Here is a 12,253-nt window from a genome sequence, read left to right on the forward strand (position 1 = left end):
AAATTTTACTAAATAATTTGAATATGAATGTGAAAAGTAGAAGAAATGCTTTAAAGTTTGGTGAAATTAGAGATAATGATATTGCGTAGTGGCAAAACTAGTCAAAACCTTGAAATAGAAAATGACCCAGAAATAGTCCCTTCTAATAAAAATAATTCAAAAATGGAAAACAAAGAGTCAAATCGAAAAGATGCGGAAACTCAAGCTGAGGTATCGCCTGAATTAAACGTAAATTTCACATATGCGGAAGGCCAAACTGTTACTGAGAGAATGCAAGAACTAAATTTAGCCGGGATTTCTGCTTCTGAAAATGAAGCAAAACAAACAAATACGGGTAGCAATCCAGAAATCTTATTGTTTGAGCCAGAGTTGGGAATAAATTTTTCAGCTTGGTTAGCTCATTTTAACCAACAAACGAACCTAAATAAATTAAACGATAGCTGGAAGTTAAAAAATTTTCAGAAATTTATTCGCGGATCCGCCTTAAAAATCTATATTAATCAATGTTTGTGTTGCACTTCTTTTCGCGAGATAATAGACATTTTTGAGGAACATTATTTCACCCCGATGAGTAGTTTCACAGATTTCCAGAACTTGAGATTCTCGGGAAACGCCAAAGAATTATTCTCTTATTTCACTGAAAAAGTAGAACTGGGGAGGAAAATAAATCTCAGTAACAAACATATTCTAGAAGGGCTCTCAGATGGGTTACCGCAACAAATTAAACCTTTTCTGCTAATTAAAGACCCGCAAACTCCTACAGAATGGCTTCAAGTGGTCACTAAGATAATTAACGAGGTACCACATGAAATGTCAAAAAATGAATTTAAGACCAAGACACGGCAACCAAGTGCTTATAGGGGGCCTACCCAATTTTATCAAAACTGGGTACCGCGAAACCAAATGCAAAACAATTTTCGGCAAAACCCTAATTACGCTCACCAAAGTAGAAATAATTTTCCACGAAATAATTTTAGTCAACCACAGGACAAACGTGGTGTTTTAAACCAAAATAAGGAAAAGAACGTCCGTAAAAAACAAACAACACATTATACACTGGAGCTACCTCCTAATCCTTGTAAATTCTGCGCACGACGAGGAATTATTAACGCATATCATTGGGGACAAACCTGCATAAATAAACCAAATACCTCGACGGTTGAACCATTACTAGAGTCCCCGAATAAGGATAAACAATTTAGGGAAGGAGAGGAAAATTCAAATGAAGCATGACAATTACTAGTGCCCGGGTATATAGAAGGCGAAATAATCTACAAAAGTGAAAAGAAATTATATGATGAAAATAAATTATATAATGAAGTGTACACTAAAACTAAAAGAAATTCGAGTTTATTACAAAAGATTTGTTTAAATTTAGATACAGGATCAACCTTAAACATTATTCCTAGTGTGATTGCAAAAACATTAAATGTTTCGATTGAAGAAAAAACAATCGTGAACGTTAAGCAAACCCAGGGAATTCTGTCACTTAACCGAACATGCACGCTCCACCTTAAAGTTGGTAATATCGTTAGACCGGTGGAATTTTTTATTCTAGACACCGATTTACCATATGCCATATTAGGTTTAAAGAGTTGCATTCGATTTCATTTAGTCATTGACTGTATGAGACGGGTCGTTATGCAGGATCGGAAAAAACTGATCACTTTTTCTGAGTCCGCGCTAAATGATTTGTCTTTGCACATTTTGCCTGAAATCAAGGTTAAGGACAGTGAAAATAATGATCCTGGAAATGAAAATACTAAATTGAAGAAAAGTAAGCGTAGAAAAAAAGTTAACAGAACTTAATATGGAAAAGGCCTAGCAAAGGATTTTTCATATTACATATATATATATATATATATATATATATATATATATATATGTGGAAGCAAGAGTATATACGTATGCTTACGTGTAAACACGATTATATACTTGTTAGACGTATATACGTACATTTACGTGTAAACATCAGTACATGTATCCACGTATATCTACGAGTATATCCGCTAATATACATGTATGCTTACATAGTGAATCCAAGATCTTGGGCAAAATCTAAGTGGTGTGAAAGGGGAGGATAAGAAGCAAAGAATCGTAAGGAACTTATGGTCGTTGACGCGCTACATGCACCTAAAGCCAGAAATCGATGGAATGAAAACAGGTCACAAATTTGTTACACAAAGATGATTTTACCCGACATTTTAGTTCTTAAGAAATATTTAGACAGTTGTTAAAAAGTAACGCCTGTAGTAGCTCTAATACACGCATCGCAACAAAGGCGCAGCGACTGATGAAAGTTTTTCAAGAGTGTCGTAATTGCAACAGAGTGATTACGACGCATGTATTACAGATGCCGGCCGCAAGTTTCATCAATGACTTTAAAACTTTCTTAAGTCGCTGTGTAAAATTGTCTTTTTTGTAATAAATTTGTGACCTGTTTTGCATTCATTAGTTTCTGGCTTTGCGTGCATGTAGCGCGTCAGCGTTGAGTTTGTGGCCATATGTTTCTTATGATTCTTACTTCTTATCCTCCTCTCTAACACCTTTTAAAAATTTGACCAAGAGTTTAAACTCACCCTGCATGCATGTATATCATATGCTAGTATGTAAGTGTCAGCTCGAGTATGTACGTGTATATACGTCGTGTCTACCTGAGTATATAAGTGTTCGTATATGTACGAGTATAAGCTGGTATATACGTGTATAGTCGAATGTATATCTGTATAGATAAAAAATACTACGAGATACCCAAATACGTGTTTATTGGTGCATTTATGTGAATACGTATATATACGTGCCTACACGAGTATATGCGTAAGCATGCGCATATACTCGTATATTTAACCTTGTTTACTGTAAAAACAATACATATTAAGTGAAATTAATATTTAATTGATACCTGCCTTATACTTAAAGATTAAGTGATTTTAAAAGAACAATATTCGTTAAGCCTAATATTATGACCACTTTACCCCATCTTACTAAAATTGTTCTAAAAAATTATTCAAAAGAGATTCAGCTAACTGCTAATGAGTATGAGTTCTTGAGACATGTAGGAAGCTTCCTGTGCAGTCAATCTGTTCATAATTCTAACAAACAAAATTTCCCCAAGGAAGTTAAAAAAGGTGTTTATATTTTTAAAAAATTCATAATCACTCAAAATATTTTTTTTTACCAAATAAAATTTTGCCAGTTGTAAAATTTTGTATTCAAAATGTAGTTTCTAACTGCACTACTCTAAAATAAAATTTTCACATTCATTCGAACATTTATTTTTAAGGTATAGCCATTTATTTGAATTATGACCACTTTACCCCATTGACCACTTTCCCCCACCAGACCCTACAGTCGAATCTGTATATTTCGAATTTCACATTAAAGAAAAAATCATTGAAAGTCAAACATCCAGTTTACAGGCGGAAATGGAAGTATCTATTAGCTTTCAGGGATGCCAGCTTTTGTAGATGTGTGTTAGCCTCTAACTTAAGCAGTCATACTGAAATGAACGGCACACGCTCATCAGATATGTGATTTAACCTTGATTTGGATAGACTGGTTTTGACAAGACGTTGCTAGAAAATTTCACATTAAATTAAATGGAGGGAAAAGAAAAAAAAGTTGAACTTTGCAGAACATTAAAAAAAAAAAGAAAGAAATCTTTGCTTTTGTTTTGTTTGACACAAGTATCGGAATTGGGGCACCCCATTCCAAAGTATGTAAGATTCACCTCCCTCTTATTTTTTCTAATACTAAAAAATGTATATATATATATATATATATATATATATATATATATATATATATATATATATATAAGAAGTAACCCCCCTCCCCCCGAAAGTCGGGTCTAGCTACGCCTCTGCTCATTGTAATTAACTCGGTAATTGTCAAAATGGATATTTCGGGCGGCTATACGTTCTTAGGTATGCATGCACGTGTGGTCGAGTCGAAAAAAAAAAAAAAAAAAAAACTCAACATTCATTCGGGGGTAAGCAAAATGGAAATTAAGGTCGACTTTTGAGTGAAATTTTTTTTGAGAATACAATGCTTCTTTTTTGTAAAAGGAAGCGGAAAGATAGTTTTTGATGATTTTAAAAACATTTTAGGGGGACACACCTCCAAGAGTCTCCCAACTTGTTACTGATGTTCATGCTTTTGAACTCTTTTTCAATCTCCCCAGCAATTCAGAAGAAAGTTAATGAGAAATCCTGTCTTGGGCAGGTAAACAGCAGTATCCGCGGAAATGAACTTTCGAGATATTTGATCAAACGCATTTTGGATTCAATGCTAACAATAAAGAAATGTTGGAACTGGATGTTTCTTTGGGGCTTCCTTTTTTAATGGAAATCAAATAAGCAAGCTTGTACAATAAAGCTAACCTACAATTGAGGCAGTGAGAAGCAAAGGGATGCAAGTGAACATTTTCAAGTTTTGAGTAAAACGCGTTTAAAGATTAGCTTCTAGGTAAGCTTTCATTGATTTTTTTTTTCCAAATCTTGCTGTACAGCAGCACCTACCAGGGCTACTAGTACCATCTCTTGCCCCAAGACAGAGGAGAGATTCATCTACCATTTGTGCTGGTTATCTCCAAATTTTTAATATTGCCACTTGCATCCCTTTGCTTCTCACTACCTCAATTGATGACAAATGTAAAAAATTGAAAAATTAGCTGTTACTGCTCTTTACCTGCCCGTGGCAGAATATAATACTCCCTTCCGCTTGAAATAAGAATAAGGGCTCTGAAGCTGTCAAAAAATGAAAAAAAAAAAAAAAAAAAAAAGAAAACGAGAGGATTGGGGTGGATTGATGGGAGAAAACAGATTAGAGCAGAAATTAAAACGGAGGGAGCGAGTCCACTCATTGGCTAAGCAAAAACTTAGGCAATGAGCTCAGTCACGTGATTCAACAACGACGAATGGTTGACACTTTTTGCGTGAAACAAGCGAACGAAACCAGATTTTTTTCCAATGCTTTTCTTTAAAATCTATCACGTGACTTGGGGTCTTTCCTTCATGAACGAAAGTCTTCACTCCCTCCATTTTACCATTTGTCAATGGAAAACAGTGGTCATATTTGGGTTTAGAGGATCATTTTACGTAAAAATAAGCTAGAATAGGTTTTGAAGCAATTTGAATTTTTTCTTTTTTTTACGTTGTGTTATCGGTCCGGATATTCCAGAATGCAGATTTTTTCGATCCGTATTTGTGCGAGTCTACTGTACTTATTTTCGTGACTCCCTTAAGTCTGCGTCGATTTGAATGTTATGTTATGAACAAAAAATGCAACAAAGTGAAGCACAATTGACTAAACAAATTATTTTTTTTATAATTCGTTTTATTGAAAAATGTAACACAATACTGCCCAGCAGATGTGTATCGTAGTATCAGCATTTTATTCATGACAAGAGCAAATTAAGGCTTACAAAATAAAACACAGAGGACAACAATTTACATAAAAATGAACACAAATTTAAACATTTATGCAATGAAAGAATGAATTTTCTACGTGAAAAAAGAGCTAGAATGAATCTCATTTAAAATGTGTAAATCATGGATCCTAGAAACTCTTAAAAAGTGGATTCATTTAGCAATGATCCATGTAATGTTTTGACCGCATCTACTGTTGGCTCTCTTTAATGATCAACATTTCAAGCAGCGATACAGTGTGCTTATATTGCTGGGCTACCCGAGTAGCAGACGCTTCGTTTAAACGTTTCATAAAACTTTTAAAAATGGCTGCCAAAATGTTGACAACCATTTAAAGACGTTTATGAAACGAAGTGTAATAACTGGAAAAACAAGGTTTGCCCGTTCGACTGAAAATTGCCTCATTAAGCAGTTACCATATGAAAAATTCTTGTACCATCAATCGCTGTATCAAACGCTATTCCTCCCCCCCCCAATGGTAACTAAAACGTGCAGATTTTTCAACATAAAATGTCTAGCATTGATAGTCATAAGAGATAACTGAACGCTCCCCGCCAGATGTTAATTTTCAAATATGTTGTTATATTATGACTGTTAAGTTTATTTCACTAACATTGCTTGATATGTGCTACGAAGGCTGCTGTCGCGTCATAGGTTTTTTTTTCTTTTTTTACAGTCGTTAAAATATGGGACAGTGTTAAATCGCAATAAAAACGCAGAATTATGCAGCGTTACCTAAAATATGTGGAGAAAATCTGGAATTCTTAAATAGGATTTTTAAAATTTAAAATGTGTGGGGTGGGTAAATCACTGAATATGCTATAACAGTCGTTATGTGTTTGTTAAATAGAGTGCCGCAAGATCAGGTGTCCAATATTAATCACAACATCGTCTAGTATCTGTATTGAACGTGGTACCATGGTTATAGAAATGTGATTTCTTAATTAAAAGTCATGATATTGCATGGAATTAGTGTGAATTAATTGAGAAGTACTGTATCGATTATTCACCATAAGACGTATAAATACGTTGCAGCAGCTGTTAATTGCTGTAATGAATTTCGTTTGAGTCCAAAATCGCTTTAAGAGCTTTCTGTATTTTGCAGTGCAAAAAAATACTTAATGAACTGAACAAAGCTGAAAAATTACGCAATGATCCAAATAGTCGGTATTGCTAAATAAATTCACATGTATTTCAATTTAAAAACATCTCAAATTTATATCGTACAAAACAAATGATTTGTTCACATAAAAATTGGCAATGATTTCATTTTCATTGGGTACCATTACGATGTTAATGAATAACACTTAAAAAATATAAAATTTACAAAGTACATTCTGATGTCTACAACTTAAACATTTTCTTTAAATGAAGATATTTTCAAAAAGTTGCAAAAATTTTATCACATAGTAAGTGCTGTAAAACAGCATGAGTAAAAATAGCGTTTAAATAGCTAAGGAAAAAGCAATTCATTTAAGATTGCTCAACCAATTTTAAATCGATATTATAAGATGCATATTTCGTATTTGTCTGACTTTTATGGAGTTTTGAAACTTTTGTTTTAATTACGTTAGTAAATATAAATATCACATTATTACAGATAATTCAATTTTAGCTCAAACTGATTCAAATACGGAAAGAGGAAATGGCGCATACATACAATCATAAAAATAAATGATCTAATAATATATATCTACATTCACACACATACAATGTAAAAAAATAAATTCAAGTCCTCACACATTCAGTCAATTGCAAAAATGTCCTAATGATAAAAATACTGAAGCAGCGAATTGAGAAAAAAAAAGTCCATTCTAAAAACCTCAATGACCAGTCTTTAAGATGCCCATCGATGGAATAATACTGAATAATTCCAATTCTAGTTTCTGTCACTTGGCACATACATTGGAAAATATCGACGGATCAGAAGGAAATTTGGCATTCTTCTGCTTCTTCTACTGTTGTCGATTCTGTGACGCTCAAGAATAGTCAAACTGGTAGAAACCTTCTATCAGAACGAACATACTTGGGATAATCTCCAGTACCATCAAGTTTTGGCAAGGATTGTTTAGGATTGAAGATAGGACTGTGGAATTCTCGTCAGCCTGCGTACGATTCACTAACCACTGTATATGATCTAGATGTGTCATTATATGTAGACCAACAGTCTGATCCATGGGACATGGTAAGTTCGTTGCAGCTCAGTTCTGATCTGACAAGTCGTTTGTGGACGGTAAATTTTGTTTTGATGTCTTCTAATCTACGTTCGACTTCACCCGGAAGTGGCCTTTTTGCCGGGTCTCCGTGCCAACAGTCACTCATTAAGTCCCAGCAGTCCTCATCAAAGTATGGCAGTCTCTCTGGCCTCATTCCTGAAAAAAGAAGCACGTATTTTAAGTTACTTTTGTAAAGCAATTCATGAAACAAGACACACTTTGAGTATCTACCTTTAATATTGTGTTTTAATAGCCACGTGTAAAATGCAAAACTGCTACTTTTGAGCGATTAAGCTCGTGGGAAGAGCAAATGAAAAAGGCGTATTGATTGTGAATCCAGATCCTTTAAATATTCTTCAAAGTAGAGAAACCATGCTATGATTATAACTTCGGTGGGTAACGTACCACGGTTAGGTTTAATTTCATGAGGTTTTAGTAACCTCAAAAGTCAGAATAGAGCATAAGTTGCTTCATCAAGAGAAGTCCAAGAGGTAATTGCATTACCATACGTATAGCACTTTTATTTTAAGCAATTGTAATGCATTGCAACTGAGCAACTTTATGATTCAAAGTAGCTGTAGATAATTTTACGGAGAAAAAATATTATGCACGTAGAATCATTTTTATTTCTGGAGTTTTAACTAGAGATTTTTTTTTTTTTTTTTTGTAGCAAACATCGAAAATAAATGTATGGATGTTTTGATATTGGGGCCCCCTGATCATGTTTTGAATTAAGCATAAAGTTACTTTATGCTGTTGCGTATTGGCGTCATTTCCGATCATCAACCCCACATAAAGCATTGCATAAACTAATTTCAATAGTAAATAACTAACTCAAAACTTATTTATTAGAAAGTTACGCGAACTGTTACGTATGTTATCCACTTAATACATATAAATTAACATAATCGATAGCTTATTTGATCAAAGATAGCGAAAATTCTTATCTTTTCTATAGGTTTCAGGACTGATTCTTTAGTTTTGCTTAATTCCCCTGCTTAAACATATATTTAAAAATTTTGAGGAAGCCTTTAAATCCCATGTTTGTCTGACGATACTTACAAATACAAATACAAAAGTGACGACCAGCAACAGGCTCTGGGCCCAGCTAGACTGGTCCTAGTCAATTTACAATCTCCAGTGAAGATCAATGGCCCTCTTAAAACTATCTACTCCCTTGCTCATTACCACCTTTTCCGGTAAGCTGTTCCAAGGTTCCACTACCCTGCTAAAATAATAATTTTTCCTAATATCCATGTTAGCCTGAGATTTAAATAGCTTAAAACAATGACCCCTTGTCCTGTTTTCCGTGCTAAACTTCAGCCCCGTAACATCTTTCATTTTAATAAATTTAAGCAACTGAATCATGTCCCTCGATCTCTTCTTTGCTCAAGACTGTATATTTTTAGCCTTCTAAGCCTGGAATCATAATCTAAGTGGGAAAGTCCATTTATTAGCCTTGTAGCCCGCCTTTGAACCCTTTCCAATACATTAATATCTTTCTTAAGATAAGGAGACCAAAACTGAACAGCATACTCCAAATGGGGTCGTAACAAACTTCTATATAAGGGCAGAAGAACTTCTTTAGATTTGTTTGAAATAGATCTATTGATAAACCCAAGTATCTTATTGGCTTTGTTACTAGCAATGCTGCACTGTTGGCTAAACTTTAAATCCTGACTTATTAAGACCCCCAGATCAGTAACTTTGTCTGCCTGACTAATGATTGAACCTTGCAAATAATAACTTTTACACTTATTTCCATGCCCTAATGTAGCACTTGACATTTCCCAACATTAACAGCCATACCCCACCTATCCGCCCACTTAGTAATATAATCTAAATCCTCTTGAAGCTGTTTTACCTGTTCTTCATTTTCTACAATCCCCATAACTTTTACATCATCAGCAAAACAATTCATGTTCCCAGAAATATTTTTGTGAATATCGTTCATAAAGACAACGAACAGAACAGGCCCTAACACTGATCCTTGAGGAACCCCGCTTAAGACCTCACTCCAATTACAATAATCCAATTACAACTACCCTTTGTTTCCTTCCGGTCAGCCAGTTTTTTACCCAAATGAAAGTTTTCCCTCCTTTTCCTATATCAGCTAATTTGCTAAGTAGAGCGACATGGTACCTTATCGAAAGCTTTTTGAAAATCAATGTACACGACATCTAAGCTCTTGATGACAGCTGGGAGGATTGACATACAATGACTTCTTGGAGATATCAGTCTTCAATGGCACTTGAAAAGAAGAACTCTTTGGAGGTATCAGTGTCTACAATGGCACATGAAATGAATGAAGTTTTCCAGATGTCATTGCATGTCAAGTTCTCATAAAATCACAAAGTGATATTATTAGTATGTGAAGGGGTTAAAGAAGAAACGTTTCTATCTAGCTAAAGTATTTCCTACACTATAAACAAAAACTAAGAATATATTTCCTCTCAATGGTAAAAAGATAGTTACCTCGCTTAATTAGGGCAAACAAGTCTTCTTTGTGTGAGCATTGCTCGTAGACGTAAGGCAAGCGAGGCTGTCCGGAACACAAGTACCAAAACAGGACACCAAAGGCATAAATGTCCACACTGTTATCATAATGTCCTGATAGCAGCTCTGGAGCCATGTGAATAGGAGTTCCGACTACGCTACCAGACATCATCACTTCTACTTTGCAGAAACCAAGGTCCGATAATTTCGCCCTGTTTTCTTTGTCCAGCTAAAAGAAATGCGCAGTGATTAGCTAAAATTTCACTTGGAGAACTGTTTCAAAGCATAAAACAATAATGATCAATTTAACGTAATGTACTCACCAAAACATTGTGAAGTTTTATGTCTCGATGAACCAACCCTTGACTATGTAAGTATCTGATCCCTTGGATTACGTCTACGGCAACCTAAGAAGAAAATGTCATTTAGATCATACCTAAATGTAAAATGTTGATTCAATTACCTTCAAATATTTGGCATCAATAAGGAATTTTAAAGTTTTTTTGCCACTGGTCTCTTAAAGTTTTTTTCGAAGGTCGTATCTAATCATTTTAACTTGGTACGACGACAATACTAGGACTACTAATTGAAGCAGGAAATCCTTGCGTTCTTCTAGAAATTAGAATGATATCTAGTTACTGATCTTACATCACATATTATTATTTACAGCATAAAGCTGTTATAACGACATCCAATGGCTTGCGATATTTGCGACAATACCATCGAGGTGACGCAGTAAACTAGGTTGGCTTTACAGGCTGCAGATCAAATAACTATAATAATATGAAGTACTTGACTTCTGTGGAGTATTTTTTTTTTTTTTTCATAGAACTACACTGCTTTACATAAACTTAATGGAAAATTGTTTTATGTGATATAGTTTCTTTTTTTCCACTTTCCCCGTTTTGTAAAATAGTGAAAGTATTTAAAGAATGCTTAGAGCTAATGTGGTAGTAGGTAAGAATGTCTTGAAAATGTTTAGTGCTTTTAGGTTTAATTAATAACACAACGTGTCCGAGAAGTCCCTTTACCTTTATTTATTTATTTATTTATTTTTTTTTGTATCTACTGCACATAATTTTGTATGTTATACCAGTTCTTTTTTTCTTATAAGATATTGATATCCTCGGTATCTTTGCTTAACATTTTAACATTGTTGTAAAGTTATTAGTAGTTAAAACATAGCTGATGTGGTTCTGATGTAAGTGGACAGAGTTACTCGATAGGGAAACAATTAGTGGCATGTGTGTAGTTACATGGAAAGACTACAGCCGACGCAAACAATGACACAGATATTGGATACATTTAGCGATCATTTTGGCCAGGTTTCATCTCGTAATATAGTAACATACGCACTGTGACTTTTCGGACACACTGTACATATGACAAGTTACTTGACTATGAAAGAATTCAAACGTGACTACTTATATGACTATCAACCGCGCGAGTACTAAAGGATTGTGGCAAAAACTAAGGCGTGGGTTATCCTCAGTAGTGGGGTAAGATGGAGAAAAGCACTAAAGGGTAAATTTTTGTGAGGGGAAACCTACCTGCAACCTCTGCATCCATGGCAGCCCATTCCAGAGGGCTGAGTAAAGATCGCGGCTCAGTCTCTCCATGATGAGCAACACAGTGGGTCGTCGGTCGTGCTTGTAATCTATGACAGTTCCGCACAGCCTGACTATTCTGGGATGTTCTGGTGTGTTCCTAGAAGAAAACAGAGAAAGTGTCCTTTTTGAGAAGCCATCAAATGGAACAAGTTTCTCAAAAATTCCCTCCTCCCTCTAGTGATTGCCATTCGCGTAAATGAATCTGAATCTGTCACATTGGTAAGACATTTCTTCTGGGGGAAAATGTGCTTCAATGAAAGGCAATATTTTGAAAATTTCAGGTGATTAGTTAATACAACTAATAAAAGATATTTCAGCTAGGTATGAGCAGAAACTTTAATTTTCATGCTTGTATGACTGAAATATGAATTATCGATTCCTTCACTTTGAATTCTGATCTGATGAATTTACGTCGTTAACCGTATAACCGAATGTATAACTTCCACGTCTTCAGCTGTATAACGTCCACTTCATTTTCACACCGCCCTAAGTGGGACATCGT

The 12,253-nt window shown here is 34.8% G+C and overlaps 1 protein-coding gene across 1 annotated transcript in view; it reads right to left on the reverse strand.

Moving 5' to 3' along the window:
- Positions 1-5,338: 5,338 nt before the first annotated feature.
- Positions 5,339-12,253, reverse strand: part of LOC129216251 (dual serine/threonine and tyrosine protein kinase-like) — a 68,953-nt gene continuing 62,038 nt past the window's right edge. Inside the window, exons 11-14 of the mRNA XM_054850448.1 lie at positions 11,692-11,848; positions 10,465-10,548; positions 10,121-10,370; positions 5,339-7,801 (exon numbers count right to left, since the gene is read on the reverse strand). Coding sequence (XP_054706423.1) covers positions 7,530-7,801; positions 10,121-10,370; positions 10,465-10,548; positions 11,692-11,848 — 763 coding nt within the window. The 3' untranslated portion in view covers positions 5,339-7,529. The remainder of the gene's footprint in view (positions 7,802-10,120; positions 10,371-10,464; positions 10,549-11,691; positions 11,849-12,253) is intronic.

Source organism: Uloborus diversus, chromosome 2, assembly GCF_026930045.1.
Source record: "Uloborus diversus isolate 005 chromosome 2, Udiv.v.3.1, whole genome shotgun sequence".
NCBI lineage: Eukaryota > Metazoa > Arthropoda > Arachnida > Araneae > Uloboridae > Uloborus > Uloborus diversus.